Here is a 16447-nt window from a genome sequence, read left to right as displayed (position 1 = left end):
CTGCTGGTTTTGCTTAGTTACCCCTAAGTGGTCTATTTTCTTTAAGGAAAACCACTGATGCTACTGACTGATTCAATGCAGTGAAAAGCATAGATATGTCAGCTTTTATGGTTGGGAGAAGCTGGTAGAATGAACAGCCCTTTGGTCTTTCAATCCTGCATTTGAGAAGAGAGGGTAATACAGATGATACCTAGGAAAGAACTAAGGAAGGATTTCTGAACAACATCCTACCTCAAAATTTTCTAGCCTAGAGATTATGAAAACAAATGCAGTTTTTAATGCTGAACGTATCATACTTCATTAAAGATGTATCATAAGTGTATTTATAGAAATTTGATCTAATTTCTACAGTTTCAACATCTCAGAATGGTTTCTTTTAAGTATCTATTTTACATTTGTACTGCAACCTTAGAATGTGTTGACCTTTCTTCTGGAGGATTGTTTGCTTTCTCCTTTCTATAAGCAGTTTTTTGGTTCATCCTAGGCAGGTGAGGCTGCTCAGACAGAAGAAGTGTCAGAAGAAAATAAAAGCTTGATCTGGACACTACTGAAGCAAGTCCGGCCAGGAATGGACTTGTCCAAGGTTGTACTGCCTACATTTATTTTAGAACCTCGCTCTTTCCTGGACAAGCTCTCTGATTACTACTATCATGCAGACTTTCTGTCTGAGTAAGTCTCTGGTTTGCGTTCATAATTTCATTTCATTTTTTAAAATTAAAATAGAGTAACAGTGTCAGATATTGCCATTTTCCAAAAGCTAATTGCCTTGAGAACTCATATGGTACATCTTGAAGTCTGGCCCCTCTTATAATTTAATAGCAGTCATGTTGCAGGCATTTCTGGTTTAGCTTCTGAAGACTGGTTGAAAGACTTCTGAAAATGAGTTAAATTTTTTTATCCAAGAAGCATACTTAAAATGAGACATAGTTAATTTTTTAATACAGTGTTAAGTTCTGTCCTGATTTACGGTTCCCAGCTCAAATAGAGCAAATAAATTAAAGACTGTAAATTGAAATATTATTCAGCTCAGAGCTCTGCATGTAAGTAGGCTGGTAGTAAAAAGAAGGATAAATGGAAGAACTTGAGTGAGGGTGGGACAGAATTTAATGTTACAAAGAACAGACTCAAATATGGAAATATAATTTCTGGCATTTTAGTTTGACTTCAAATTTCCAACAATTATTTGAGAACTTTAAATTTGGTGAGATCAGGCTTGAAGTTTAACTGTAGTGCAAATCACAGACCTGTTTTAGTCAGCTCAGATTCAAGATATGTCACAACAGGTGATAGCATGTTATAAATGATGCAATACTGGTACTTGATCTGTGTGTTCTCTTTCACAGAGCTGCTCTTGAAGAGAATGCTTATAACCGCATGAAAAAAGTAGTGAAATGGTATTTGTCAGGATTCTACAAAAAGCCAAAGGTATACTTTCACATATTATTTTGTCTTCAGTCACTGTGTCTAGTTTGAGGAATTAGGGATATGCTGGAGTAAGTTTTTCTTCTTGAATTTATATTTTAATGCATTTTTTAAAAAAACAAAGTTACGATTTAATTGTTTACATAAATACAACATGGAAATTTTTACTCCCTAGCCATGCTTAAAATAGTCTATATTCAATTGCATTTGTCCCTTGGAGTAGAAGTTGAATTAAATATTTTTTTATAAAGTCGAACCAGTTCTATATTTACCATTCTTCAGTGATAATAGTCTAAAATTAGAGGACTAATGTTTCTACCACTTCATTTAGCTTTGCACTAAATATTCTTCATAGGCACATTGTTGGGAAATATTATTGACAGAAAGTGCTTACAATCTAATTTCAGACAAAAGCTCTATAATAATTTTGCAAAAAAACCCACACAACAAACCTTACATTCTGTGTTTCCTTATGTGTAGAATAGTTTAGTGGATATACTGAATGTATGATAATTTCCTTAGAGTGAAGAGCAGACTAATTGAGCATAATATTCAAATGATGAAATCAAGTACCATGTACTTCAGCATATATATTATGACAGTTTTTTTTCCTGTGTGTCTGTCTTATCTTCAGTGATAGGCTGATAAAATGTTTTGTGACATGCACAGTATGGTTACTCTCTATTCAATTTCTTTTTAGGGACTAAAAAAGCCGTACAATCCTATACTTGGAGAGTTTTTCCGCTGCATGTGGATTCATCCAAGGACAAACAGCAAGACTTTCTATATTGCAGAACAGGTAGATGCAATAACTGGAAAAAATAATTTTAAGAAAAATAAATGTATTGTACATTTGTGCTAGTTAAATGCTATGGTAGCTTCAGAAAACGTACTGAAGTGTACAAGTAGTATCCTAAAACCTCTCCTGGTGAGCATAGTTTTCTTACAGTTGTCTCTTGTAAGTGTGCCTTCCTAAAGAGAGAGAGAGGGAGGAAGGTGTTTCCAGTATTTCAGTTCTTCTTCCCCTGGAACATGTCAAGTACTGATTTTCTTAGTTCTTGAAATTCAGTAGGTGATTGCTTGATCTTTATCTCTAAAGATTTTAGTCAAACTTCACATATATCAACTGCATTCTAATATGTGCAGCCTGAATTTTGCATTGTCATTATTATCTCAAAGTTTATACTATATTTACTATATTGCTTGTTTTTGTTTTTCTCAAATATGGGTTTTTTTTCCAACAGGTGTCACATCATCCTCCAATATCTGCCTTCTATGTTAGCAACCGCAAGGACGGTTTTTGCCTTAGTGGTAGCATTCTGGCCAAATCAAAATTCTATGGTAAATAATGGGTTTTTTTTTTGGTTGTATGTGTATTGAGGGATGCAAAATTCATCCATGTGAGCTGTATTTTGTGGATGAAAGAAGGCTGTTGGAAGGATGAGTGTTTTGGTTGTTTTATTGTCCTTTCCTTACAAAGTTTTTGCTACCATTCTTCAGAATTTTAATTTCTATTTTTGGAGTGTTTTAATTGGAGAAACTGTGTTTTAGTGGCTTCACTAGACAGGATAGGTTACAGTGTGAAATATACTGATGTTCTTAATTGTATTGCTTAGTTATTAGGGAGTGTTGACTGTTTTCTTGCAGGGTGAGAATCATGACTGTCTGACTTTGAATTTCAGGGAATTCATTATCTGCCATACTTGATGGAGAAGGACGGCTCACGTTTCTAAACAGGGGAGAAGACTATGTAATGACAATGCCATATGCCCATTGTAAAGGTAGCAGTTTTTTTCATTCTCTAGATGGAAAAGTTATGAGAAAAAAAGTTTGTTATTCTGAATAGTTAATTATTCTAAATAATGTGCTGTGTTGGATTCAAGCCTGTCATCTGGAGTAGTGTTCCGAACATTGGCAACATAGGTGGCTCTGGGCTTCCACATATTTTATCAGAAGAAAAATACATCTGTTGCCTAAGCCATGTTTTATTTTAACAGAGGAAAATATTTTTTTTCCATAACTAGTAAGAAATAGTAAAAGCATACATATATATATACTTATCTGTCAGTACATTACATTAATGTACTATTTGAGTTGCCTTTTATTAGAGCAGCAGCTTTGAGCTTTTCCACTGTTTTTGTCTTGTAAACATGAAAGGCAACAGTGTGATTTAATTATAAATCATAAACATTTGTCCTTAGTTTCACTATGGGAAATGGGTCAGTGCTTTGTAAAGTTTTCTGCAAGGTCAGTAATAGCACAAAATAGATTGCAGAATTGCTCATTTTTAAGCTGTAGCTTGCTCAGTATTGCCTACCCATATACTCCAGAACTCCCTTTCAGAATATACAGAATCATATAGGAAGGGTCATCTGAAAATACATTTTTTCCTCTGGCAAAAGTATGTTCTAGCAATTTTACCCAAGTAACTTAGGGGTTTTGTTTTGTTCAATTAAAACATTTGTTTTAGCTGGGGGTTTTTGTTTTGTTTTTTTGGGTTTTTTTTCTCTTGTAGGAATTCTTTATGGAACAATGACCTTAGAGCTTGGAGGAATAGTCAACATCACCTGTGAGAAAACTGGCTATAGTGCAACAATTGAATTCAAACTCAAGGTTAGTGAATAGTGTGAGTACGCACAAGAAGGAGAATGAGCATAATGTCCATTCATATAAACTAAACCAAGGTTTCTGAACTACTTCTAGATGGCTTCTGAAAAATACATTTGCCATCCTTGAGGCAGAAACTGATGAAAAACCAGTTTTCAAGAAGTGTGCATTTAGAGAGAGAAATTGTATTCAGTTGAAATTATAGGGAAACATTAAAGTTGGGAAGCTGAGTTAACTGAAAATTTGCTTTGTCAGTCCACAGGATACATGTGGAGCCTGTCAAAAGGCCAATGAAAATCCCTGGCAATTGTTGTTGTTGTTTCTACAGCAACAATAAAAGATAATCTCTAGTAACAAATGGTCCTTGGCGAAGCTGTGAAATTAGTGTACCAAATTACTGTGTCCTTTGGGATATTGTGGCACTGTTTTCTGCATTATTTTCTGTTTTCTTTCCACATCTGTTAGACAATACTTCTACCCAGAAAATATTTTAAGAAGAAGGAAAGGAGAAACTACTTACTCTGGTTTTAGACTTCTTTAAGATGAATAAGAAGATACAATATTAAAGATATCAGGGCTGTTTACAGCACATTTCATAAATTCACATTTTTCCTTAAGACTAAACATATAAACAGAAATAATATGTTATTAAAATAAAGCATGAAACCATTTGTTTTTCTTTTGCAGCCTTTTTTGGGTAACAATGACAGTGTTAACCAAATATCAGGGAGGATTAAGCTTGGCAAAGAAGTTTTGGCTTTTTTAGAGGGTCACTGGGTAAGTAGTGAGTGATGCTCTTTTATAAATTCTGGCTGATAGTTGAGACAGGTGAAAATAGCACTTAAATGCAAAAAAGACTCATGTTTTAAAAAAAGTGAAGTACTGCTTTTGCAGAAAGTATTCCAGAAAGTATAGACTCAATATTGTTCTATTTCCAGTTCTTAAAAGGTGGAAAAGTTAAGTAATTTATGAAGAAAATTAAATGTTGCTTCACAATGAATCTTGTTAAATGTTTTAGTATATACATTAGTACTATGAAGTACTATGAAGAGTATTTATGGCACCAGCATGAAGTATTTAAGGTTGTTTCAGTTCTGTTGAGGTGACATGGCATCACTCATTTTTGTATGTGGTAATGATTCCATTGCATCTCTGTTTCAAGCTAGAACCTAGCACAGAGGGTGGAAATTGAATTTTAAAGTTAACATATCTATTTATTCTTAACTGCATGCATTCTAAATAAAATAAATTCTTATTACAACAAAAAAAAGGCTCATTCCTTGCTTTTTTTTTTTTTTTTTGTTATTTTGACACTCTTTGAGATAATTACAATTGAGAAACCAATCATATCTGTTACAGGACAGTGAAGTTATTATTAGTGACAAGAAGACAGGTGTTTCAGAGACATTCTGGAACCCAACATCTGATATAAAGCAGCGTAGATTACACAGATACACTGTGAAGCTTGAAGAGCAAGATGACTTTGAGTCAGAGAAGTAAGTTCACGTTAGAACCATGTATTTTTTTGCCAAAATAAAACTCATAATCTTCTCCAAAACAGAAGCAAATTATCGTTACTTTCCCGTATTTGATGATAATAGCCTTTCATAGTAAGAGAAAGTAACACTGTTAAGATCATTATTTATATACCTTACAATCAGGGAAATTTTGATAGAAATGTAGATAAAACATCTATTAAAATGGTAATATTCTCTGCGGAGGGTGGTCCATTTACTTAGCCTATAATTGTGGAAATAGTTTGAAGTTATTTCTGTCAACTGGATTGTGACTCTGATGATTCTGTATATTGTTCATTTGTCAGGCTATGGCAACAAGTGACAAAAGCAATAATTAATAAAGACCAAACAGAAGCTACTCAGGAGAAATATATTCTGGAAGAAGCTCAGAGAAAGAGTGCCAAAGAGAGGAAACTTAAGGATGAAGAATGGACATGCAAGCTGTTCGATCAGGATTCAGTCACAGGAGAATGGCACTATAAATATGCTGAGTGAGTCCTGGAGTGCTTGGTAATGTTGCTGAACCTCTTCTTGTGGTTTCAGCAGTAAAAGAACTGATACATATAGCTTATTTATGTATAACAACATAGCTCTGCTATGTTCTAGATTTTTTGGGGCATGGCAGCTTGGGGTGCGTTGTCCTCCCTTTTTCCCCCCCCTAGACTGACCAGAACATCTACACAGGTTTTCCCAAATTGGAAAATGTGGTACATATGGGTATAGCAGCTGTAAATCAGAAAATTTAGTGTCTGAAAATCAGAGAAGCCTGTGCAATAGTTGGATTGAGCCATTTAATTTGTTATATATTAGAATAACTCTGAGAATAGCAGCTTTACAGCAGCAGTTAATGCTGGGACCAGGTGGCTCTGCCTGGCTGTCAAATCTGTCCTGCACATGAGTGTTTATAAACGTCTTTGTGTGATGTTCTGGGTCAGAAGCTGAAGATGTAGATGTCTCCCTGACTGCTGGAAAGATGCATTCTGTGTCCTCACCAATGTTGCAAAAGTCACCTTGAAGCTTATCCCTCTACTAGTGATGGTTTTCACAGAGCACCCATGTTCTGCTGACTTTTTTTCAGCATCCAGCATGCTTCTGTATCGTAGGGATTGTAAAAGTAAAATAGCCAACGATGATACACACAAAGTCAAGTAACTTTGAATCCATGGATGCTGGAAGCATATTCCCATGGCTAAACCTGGGAGGCCTTTACCTTTCTGTACAAGAATGGTGATACTGAGGTCACAACCTAAATGTATGTACAGGGAAGAATACAAGAATCCTGAGTACACATCTCCAGCAAATTTGCAATTTGGAGGTTCCATGGAACCAAACAAGCAATCCGTGTATTTAACAACTCTCAGTAAATTCATTTTCCATTAATTTCATTGGTTTCTTACTAAGTTTGTGCAGACTTTTACAACTGAGAACATTGTGCAGCAGAGAAATTCCCCAACTCAGTGAAGCACCCTCTCTTGGTTTTAATCTGCTAGCACTATTGATGCCTCTTCCTGTTGGTAGAGTTGTGAACAGTCCAGCTGAATGGACTGCCCATACTCTTGAAACCTGTGCAAAACTATTAGGAAGAGAACTGTACTTTAAATCTGTTAGACTTTAAGACCTATTTTGTTAATCTGCGTTATTCCCGATATCCTTGAGGCCTTGTGGTTCAAGGATGTGCCACAGAAATTTTACTATGTACCAGAAAGCACTCTGCACTGCCAGCATGCCCTGGAAAAAGCCTGTCTCTCCTTTTCAAGCATATAATGCTCACCACCTGGTCCATGTAGAGAGCATTCTTCTACACTTAGTGTGAAAGATGTGTTCAGTGAGCTGGAGCATTTGTTAAGGTATCTGGATTATGGATTTAAGCATCTGGATTACAAATAGAGAAGAGAGCAATGCCCAGTTCTTAACCCAGTTACCTCAGATGACATTTAATTCAAGTCAGGTTAAGCTAAGATGTAGATGCAGGTCTGTGTTCACAACATCTGAAACAGCTACAACTATTTAAAAGGCGTACAGAAGGGCATGAAAGGAAATCCATGCTTAATGTACTCTTGCTAAAACTCTGCAGGACATCCTTCCTGTAGCTCACTTGCAGTTTCTGTCCTGAAACTCTGTAATAAGTGGTGACATCAGTATTTTCCTTTGTTTGCTTGTTGTTCTCCAGTGAGTAGGTTTTTTTTTTTTTAATTCTATATCAGACTGTACTTGGAAAAGCACCCTTAAAAAAATCAGAACAAGAAAACTGTGCATAGCTTGTTAGTGTCTCATAAAACCAGTCCTGATTGCCATTAGATGTTTTTGGATGAAAGCAGGTTTGAGGTAACTGATTTTAAAACTCTCCTTCATAGGCATCTTTTAAAAGGAAAAAAGAAAACTCAACAAAAAAGCAGTCTAAATATTTTTAAATTCCCCAGACTTCCATGTAGATTTAAAATAACAACTGTATCTAAAGCAGGAAATCATTCATGTTTACAAATAAATATGACTGGCAAAAAAAAATCATAATGGTATTGATGGTCAATATAATAGTTTGTACTCCTATCAGATAGTTGGGGGTTTGATCTGGACATGAAGTTCATTTTTTAGCTCTCTTGGTGCTGCAGGTTAAGAGTGGACCATAAGTAGAAGATAAGATCATGATGCCATATCTAATTTCTGTATAGGGAGAGTTTTAGCCTCTTCATTATACTTTAGCCTCTTCTTTCTACTCAGAAACTAAGTAGTAGCAAGGAAATATTTCTTATTTAAATTGCTGTAATGTTAATATTATTTCATTTGTCTAGTACCAGACCATGGGACCCTTTGAATGATATGATCCAGTTTGAAAAAGATGGCACAATCCAGACAAAAGTTCGACATCGGACACCAATGGTATGTTCCAGTTCTGACAGCACATGCGAGATCCAGGAACTTGTATATATTATACATTATGTGTGTAAAGATCATTAGAGCATTGGGATTGATGGGAAATGCTGTTGTCCTACAAAAATGTTGTTTACACAGTACATAAAAGTCTTTCACTTCTGTGTTGCATCCTAAGTGGTAGAAATTGCTTGATTGGATAGGAATATAAAATACACCAACTTGAGCTCAGCAGTTTGTGTATTTTCCCTTAAATGGGAAGATGCACAAAATTCAGTTCATTCATTCAGTTCATTCAGCTCAAAATTCATTTGATGCACTAATACATCAAAAATTTTAACTTGGACTTCTCTTAGGTATTGCACTTTCAATTGCTATTGTTGGAATGTGCTGCTTTCCTACAGTTCTGGTTTCCTGGAAATAATATATAAATTTATCAATTTTAGGTTACTGTACCAAAAATCAAACGAAAGCCATCCAGTCTGAAGAAAGGAGAGTGTGGTTTCTCATCCCCAGAGCCTGATAACCAGGATTCCTCTGGGAGTGAAGGTACCAAAAGATTCATTTACTTACAGAAATAATAAATTTGACAACTGAAGAGTTCAGTGTCACGCATACTCTTCTTATCACAATGTTTTTACAATGCTTTAGTTCTATCCGATGTGAAGCACGTTCTGTAAAACAAAGGAGCACAATGGCTCATGTTTTTAATTGCAAATTTTCCTGTCTTTCTAAATGCAGTGTAGGTAGGCTTAAGTGTTGCACATACTTAATATCTAGGGAAAAATAATGGTGTTCATAAACTGTTTTCTTTCTTAAGAGGTTAATTGCTTTAATTTGTGGATTAGTATGTGGCTAGAGGGTAGATTTTTGTTGTTGATAATGTTTGCAGAAGCTAAACAATATGGTGGTGTTTAAAAGGTATTCCGAGCACTTAAGTTGCTGTCCTGTGGTATAGGTGACTCTGAAATAAAGTTTTCAATAGAAGCTAGTTAGAAAATTTTCTCCTCGTTTTTACTACAGGTTTAGTTTGTCATTTGTACTTTGTTCCTTTTATGGCAGCAGTCACTTCAGTCAATTACACCTGGCTTTTGTATCCTTCTAGCACAACTTATGAAGCATAATACAAGAATAAGGAAAAAAGGGGCAGACCTTGGTGAACTACAGAGTGCTGTTGAGTCTATAAAGAAAACGCAGGAAGACATTAAGAGGTAGTACTGATTAAAATGCTTTAAAATGGTTTAGAGAATAGTAATCTCATAGGAATTTTTTTTCCCTTACAGGTTGGTATGTACCTTTATTCTTCTCAAATATTGATTGCACATTTGATGTTTCATAGTTTTTCTCTCAAGCTGCCTTTTTCTCTAAAGGAGCCTTAACATAGTAGAAAATGTCAGATTGTCTAGTCTGTAATTTATGATATTGTTTTCTGCCTTACAGGGAGATCATGGCACTACGAAATAGAGTCACTTCCAATTCATCACCCTGGGACTACCATTCCTTGCAGTTTAAGCACTATGTCTTCATTGTACTCATGGTTCTGCTACAGCTTATCATTAATGTCTTGTTCAAATAAGAAGTGTGAACAAGGGCCTTCTTGACCTGGAATGATCAAACTGGGGACCATATTTTAAGCTGGACTTTAAATGATGCAATATTATGTAAAAGAACTGTGTAGCAACAACTTAGAGAACTTTGCCTCAGCATTCATGGTTCCGAATCATACTTGTGTCTACCCAGTTGCAGTAAGAATTGTGTAAGTGCCAGTACACTCTTGCTCCTGGTGTGTGCCTCCGTCTTGCAGTCATATGACATCAGCCTTGTGTTTATGTTGCGTCACACTGATGAATCTTCACCACAGAATAGATCAAGTTAAACTCTGAGGTCAGACCATGTAGGTAGGATGCAATTCCTATTATGGTAGAATGATAAACAGACATACTTCATTACATATAAACTTACCATTTTTGTAACAAAAACTTCTGAAGTAGCCAACAGCTTTTGTAAATGGCATTGAGTGTTTGGAAGTAATGTTTAAGGTCAAACAAATACATTATTATATGAAAAATTGTGAGTGTTAGGAAATGGCAAGTAAAAAGCTAAAGTCTTTTGGAAATCTGCAATATAATGTCCTTGGTTGGTTTTGGAAGTATGAGGTTTTTATCCTGAATTACTGTAGGCTTTTAAGCCAGCTGTTTTATAGTTTTAAGACTTCAGATTCATCTTAAAAACATTCCCACATCTACTGTACAGAGCACATTTTTAACAGTACAGCAGCAAGGGAGGTACTGTTTTGGTCTACTCGCTCATGAATTGCAAATGTCAAGGATTTCTGGTATGTTTGTAAGTCTTGAAAAATCTACCACTTTGGATTTACATTTGTGTATGTTTGGATTTACATTTGTGTATGTCATGGCACGGTAAACAGATGGACTGCTGATTCCAGAACTCATTTTTGAAACAAAATGTCAAGGGGTGTGCTTAGTGTGTAGCTTAAGTTGAATCTCCAAAAGGCAGTGTAGAATAGGACTCAGACACTGTCATAAGTAGACCTGCAAATGAAAATGTGTGTGTTTACACAGGGAAAGCTCAGAAATTGTGTGATGGCTATCACCACATATCTCAGAACAAGAGGAAAATCCAAGTGTTCGAAATCCCTCTGAACTGCAAGTATATACTACCTACCAGAATACATAGATGCACCTTCTTATTATGCTGTAGCCATACAAATTCACGCAAAGCTTAAGTTTAAATTCAAAACTAGGGTTTCTGACATTTTTTATTTGAATAAATATATGCATGTATAGATTTTGTAAAATTCCAGCAAAAAATGTAGTGCTGGTATTTATCTGGTAAGTTCCCTGTGCCAGTCAAGCATACCACTGTAAAAAGGGGCTGTAGGAATGAAAAAGTATTTTCAGTACCCCAGGTGAGACAATAGGAGGATGAGTGGCACAATGTGAAAGACAGCCAAATTTTTTTTCAGAGGATCCTCTCAGGAATCAAATTCATCCTGGGCAGTGGAACAGTTTGAAAGTCATGTTTGGCTTTTTGCCATGGCCAGGTTATGCCTCTGCCTTGGGCAGCCTGCCTGACTCTCCAGGTGATCTGCCTTTCGGTTCTGCATCAGTCTCACTACTATCTAGTAAAAACCGTTTACTGCTTACTCGTTTATCTGTCCAGCTTATATATTTCCATGGCTGACACTTTCACACACCTCCCCTTCTCTTTTACCTTTCCTCTTCCATGGGCCTCAGCTGTGTAAAAGTCTATTGTGTAAGCAGTGAGCTTCAGTGTATTTCGTACAGCTTCACATTAGCATGGTTTGGTCTTGAATAATTTTTCTGGAACGTGTTACGTTAACCAGATCTTGTAGCCATGGGCAAGACCAAACCTGGTTGGATCTATTAAATCTACAGCTGATGGGGTAAAATACGTGAACATTTAAAGTTCCTTCATAAACAAAATAATTACAAATGCCTCAGTCTCTAAATGGAAACTGTTGTTACCCATTTATGAAATGGCATTAAGAAAGCAGAGTATTACAGGATTCTTAGCCTGGAATTTGTCTTTCATTATTGCATTCAGATATCAAGGCTTCACCTGTTTAAGATCCATTACAAGCCTTTAAACATACTCTGAACGTGAGAATAATACAATGAGTGAGATTTGGGCAATAACTTCAATCCCCTAAAATAAATACTCTGCTAAATTTGTGGTGCTGAAACTCGAGTGATAGTTTCAAGCTTTTATCTTCCTTGTAAATAGGAATGTCCTTCTGCCTTTTCATGCTGATTTTTTCAATCACTTCTATTCAAGAGCAGTGAATAACACAGCCTGCATGCATTTTTACATGGCCCACGTGGTAGTGACTGGATTTGACCCAGCCAGCTGGCTGGCTGGCAGCTTGGTGTTGATCAATGTCAGACTAAAAAGATACTCCATTGCTGAAATTCATGCTTAGCTCAAGATGAGTGAAAGACTTGAACAGGGCAAAATGAAATCTTTATGTTTATTTATCTTTTCAGCTTATTTTTTAGAGTTGAATTCTGTTGAGAAAGTGGTTTTAGTGATGATCTGGAAAGGTAAAGGATATCTGATGAAACTTCTTGAAAAGTAAAATTGCAGACTTCTGTGAGACTTTATGATTAGATAAATTCTGAAAAGTGAAAATCTAGTAATTCTTATTTTGCTGGATTTTGTATGTTCCCTCATTTTAATAGAACAAAGAAACTTCTTCCCTAATTTTTACTGTACAGTTGGTCACTGACATGTATGGATCCTTTTCTTTAGTGTGTTACCATTATCTTCTTTAGCCAGATGCAGAGATCTTGACTACTACCTGCTTAAGACTGAGCTCTGCACATGTATCAAAATTGATTGTACAGTTTTCAGATGCTTGAGGGCTGTGGCCTTCTAGTTTTTAAAGTTTATAACAGCACTTGTTTTCACATTTGATTTCCAAATCCTGTTTTGTTCGGGTTTTTTTCCTTGTACAGGAAATATCTGCAGAATTTGCCATGTGGTTTTGTTGGGTTGGTTTGTTTGTTTTCAGATGTACTCTATGCCTTTAATTTGCCATTTAGGTACAGGTTGCCTAACTGGGTACAGATAACCTAAGCTAAGAAAAAGTAAAAATGCCATGTGAAATGCAACAAGTATCATTTTCAGTAGATGATGTTTCTTGAATTTCATGTGTTGATTACTTTTAAATAATTGATATTATTTGATGAAGGTGTATAGTCCGGTTTTCATGTTCTTCTTACCACTTGTGAACTCTCACAAATGATTTGCAAGGTTGTCTTGTAAAATGTAATGGTTGTGGTTTCTTATTTTTTGTTTGTTTGCTGCCCTTCTGTGCCTTTGGCAATTTTTTTCTTCCTACATTCATGTTTATGAAAACAACTTGTAATTCAGTGTTTCTTAAAGGCTTTTATTTTTAGCTATTACCATTGTTTGTGTAAATAATGTGTAACAAAAATTCTGTACATCTCTAAGTTTTAATTATTTTTTATTTCAGGACTACCCACAAATCACAGAAAATTTAGCAGATATTCAAGTATTGTAAACAGTGCCTTCTTGATGAGTTTCTATGCCGTTCAGAGACGTGTAAAGATTTGTCAAATTTGTGCCATATATAATATCAGATCTTTTGTGAGGGCTCTTGTGTTTGAGAACTGATGTTCCTGCTTAGTCAGTCTCTGGGGGAAAAAATCGGCTCTTAAAACATTACACTGTTACTTCTTTCTGCCTGGTGAGCCGAAAGTGGAGGATTTTGAATGTTTACAGTGAAGCTGCACTACTTTGTGGTAATACAGAAATAGCTTAAACGATATAACGTCGGGGTGAGATTATTTGTGCTTTTTCTCCTTAACTTTTTCTCCTGTATGCCCCACCCCGGCCTTTCGCTCTGCCAAGCGGGAAAATTAGCCCTCAGGACACAGCGCCCGCTTCCCCGTCCCGCGTGTCCCTGTCCGACACCGAGCTCACGCTTTGGGTGAGGGACCCGAACTGTTACGGCCCGCCTCCAATAAAGATGTGTCGCAGCTCCGCGTCCCTGGCTCTGTCCGCCGCTCCTCGGTCTGTCCCGCTCCCCTCCGCCGCGGCGCGGGCGCGGCCGTGACGCCGGGCGGAAGGGGCGGGCCGGGCGCGGCGGCGATGGCGGCGGCGGGGCCGGAGCCGCCGTGGCAGGAGGCGGCGGCGCTGGCGGGCGCGGTGCGCGGCGCGCTGGGGCCGCGGGGCGGGCGGGCGCTGCTGCTGCGGCCCGCGGGCGAGGCGCTGCCGACGCGGGACGGGCGGCGGCTGCTGGAGGCGCTGAGCGTGGAGCCGCCCGCGGCCAGGTACCGCGGCGGGGGGGCCGGGCGGGGCCGGCGGGGGCGGCTCCCTAACGCCGGCCGTGTCCCCGCAGGCTGATGGCGGCCCGCGCCTGCAGCCACCGCGCCGCGACGGGGGACGGCGCCAAGAGCTTCGCCGTGCTGCTGGCGGCCGTGCTGGGCGGGCTGCAGGCGGCGGGCGCCGGGCTGCGGCGGGCGCTGCGGGACTTCGAGACGCAGGTGCTGGAGCGAGCGGCGGCGCGGGGGCTGCGGCGGCACCTGCGGCCGGCGCCGCCCGGGTCGCTGGAGCCGCTGCTGGAGCCGCTGCTGGAGCCGTACCTGGCCGGCCGGCTGGGCCCCGGCGAGCGGCGGCGCCTGGCGCGGCTCGGCGCCGACATGTGCCGCCGCTGCGCCCCGGCCGCCGCCGCGCTCCCGCGGGTGCTGCGGCTGCTCGGCCGGCGCTTCGCCGAGCTGCACGCCGCCGTGCCCGGCCTGCCCCTGGCGAGCTCCAGGCTCCTGCCCGGCATCATCCTCCGCAGGGACTTCGCTGCCTACTGCCCGACGGACGGGGAGCTGCGGGCCCTGCTCGTCACCGAGCCCCTGCGGCCCGCCCTGACGGCCCCCGGTGTCGAGTTCGTTGTAGACTCCGAAAGTCAGTATCGGGCTTCCCAGCGCTGGATCGCTAGGAGGACAGAAGCCTTAATGAAACGCTTGCAGAGGAACAACGTTAAGCTGTTACTGTCGAGCGTGAAGCAAGAAGAAGTAGTTATCTACTATGCCAAATTACATGGTGTGTCTGTGGTAGAGTACTTATCGTCGGAAGAAATGGCCCTAATCAGTGAAATCACTGGTGTCTCCCCGTGCACACCTGTTGGTGATAACATGGACAGAGAAATAACCGAAACTGCAGTGGTAACGTTTTGCCAGCCCTTGCTGCTCGACTCCAAGAGATGTGTCCACATTGGCTTCGCCAGTGTGTGTGCTTTCCAGCCCCACTGCCTGGTCCTGTGTGGGCCAGTCGATGGGGTTAATGAGCAACATGCTGCTGCTTTGCAAGAGGCGTTCACAATGCTGCAGCAGCTGTTCAAAACAGTTGATCAGAGGGAGGGTTGGAAAGCGGAAGGTGAAAGCCAGAGCAGAGCCTCAGATGTTTGCACTTGGCATTCTTCAGCTACTCAGAAACAACTGGTAATAGAAAATACTTGTAATACTAACCAGGTTTCTGAATGTCAGCTGAAAGCAGTTAGTGATGAAACAGAGGGGAAAAAATTTGACCCTGATAAAAGTGATCTGCTGGTTCACAGTCAAAAGAAGCACAGCATTCCTGTGTTAGTGGCACGTAACAGTGATACAGTCACTGCATGTGAGTGCCTGGATGTTGGCAAAGGTCTAGAGAAAACTTGTTGCCATATAGTTCCATTTAAACAGGAGGAGAGTTGTGCAGGTATTGCACAGGATTACTCCAACTGCCTCATAGAAGCAGGATCAGTTTTGCCAGTAGGAGGTTACTTTGAAATCCTGTTACATTATTATATTCAGGATTATGCAAAACAGTGTCAGCATTCAGAGGTAACCATTGTATCTAATGTGGTTGCTGATGCTTTGCTAAGTATTCCCAAGGCCTTGTATGGGACAGCAAAACGAGATGGCTTTACCAAATTCTATCTTGAAGCCATTAATTTACTCCGAAAAAATCAGCCACTGCCTGTAAACAATGAAGGCTTAGAGTCAGTGTATTGCAAATACCAGTTAGTTATTTCAGTTCTTCATTGTGTTACTGAGCTTCTCTCCATAGACTTAGTAATTGGTATTAGGCGGCCGCTCCAAAAAACTGAGGATCATGACTCAGAAGATGACACTTGAAATTATTAATAAAGAACGATTTTTATATGTGTTGTTTCCTTGTGTCTTCTTGTCAAATGGACACCCTCAAAAGTCCGTGCTAGAGACTAAAAGATGCTTCTCTTAGAAGATAAAGGCTAACCAGCTGAGACTGTGGAAAACGGGGTTGTGAACAATATGAGCTTGACATTTTGAGTGTGAAGAAGTGTAGCCAATTTCCACTGCAGAAGATGTGTAGTGCAGTCTCCATCCACATGCTGAGGATCCTGTGTACGTTCAAGCCAAGATGGTCTGCTTTGCCTCTTTTGGTGGCAAAAGATGTAATTTGATGTAATTTGTTTTCTTGGCATGTTAAAAGTTGCCAGTATGACATGAGCC

At 39.3% G+C, this 16447-nt stretch overlaps 2 protein-coding genes across 8 annotated transcripts in view; both read left to right on the top strand.

The window, feature by feature from the left end:
• Positions 1-13962, top strand: part of OSBPL8 (oxysterol binding protein like 8) — an 83082-nt gene extending 69120 nt beyond the window's left edge. For all 7 annotated transcript variants that reach the window (XM_021528140.2, XM_021528139.2, XM_021528142.2 and 4 more), the window contains 13 exons: positions 485-669; positions 1344-1425; positions 2123-2221; positions 2667-2763; positions 3105-3203; positions 3938-4035; positions 4717-4806; positions 5389-5525; positions 5852-6037; positions 8336-8423; positions 8861-8963; positions 9520-9625; positions 9855-13962. In XM_021528140.2, coding sequence (XP_021383815.1) covers positions 485-669; positions 1344-1425; positions 2123-2221; positions 2667-2763; positions 3105-3203; positions 3938-4035; positions 4717-4806; positions 5389-5525; positions 5852-6037; positions 8336-8423; positions 8861-8963; positions 9520-9625; positions 9855-9990 — 1506 coding nt within the window. In that variant the 3' untranslated portion in view covers positions 9991-13962. The remainder of the gene's footprint in view (positions 1-484; positions 670-1343; positions 1426-2122; positions 2222-2666; positions 2764-3104; positions 3204-3937; positions 4036-4716; positions 4807-5388; positions 5526-5851; positions 6038-8335; positions 8424-8860; positions 8964-9519; positions 9626-9854) is intronic.
• Positions 13963-14072: 110 nt separating this feature from the next.
• Positions 14073-16117, top strand: BBS10 (Bardet-Biedl syndrome 10). The gene is made up of 2 exons (XM_021528169.2): positions 14073-14254; positions 14323-16117. The coding sequence occupies exons 1-2, from the start codon at positions 14073-14075 to the stop codon at positions 16088-16090; spliced, it is 1950 nt and encodes a 649-aa protein (XP_021383844.2). The 3' UTR covers positions 16091-16117.
• The last annotated feature ends 330 nt before the right edge of the window (positions 16118-16447 follow it).

Source organism: Lonchura striata, chromosome 5 (assembly GCF_046129695.1).
Source record: "Lonchura striata isolate bLonStr1 chromosome 5, bLonStr1.mat, whole genome shotgun sequence".
Taxonomy (NCBI): Eukaryota; Metazoa; Chordata; class Aves; order Passeriformes; family Estrildidae; genus Lonchura; species Lonchura striata.
The sequence above is the reverse complement of the archived record's forward strand: the minus strand, read 5'-3'. Positions and strand labels throughout refer to the sequence as shown.

Excerpts from the sequence above, each read along its gene's own strand:
- BBS10 (XM_021528169.2), top strand. The coding sequence starts at position 14,073 with ATGGCGGCGGCGGGGCCGGAGCCGCCGTGGCAGGAGGCGGCGGCGCTG. Across the intron at positions 14,255-14,322 it reads GTGGAGCCGCCCGCGGCCAG|GCTGATGGCGGCCCGCGCCT; the intron begins GTACCGCGGCGG and ends GTGTCCCCGCAG.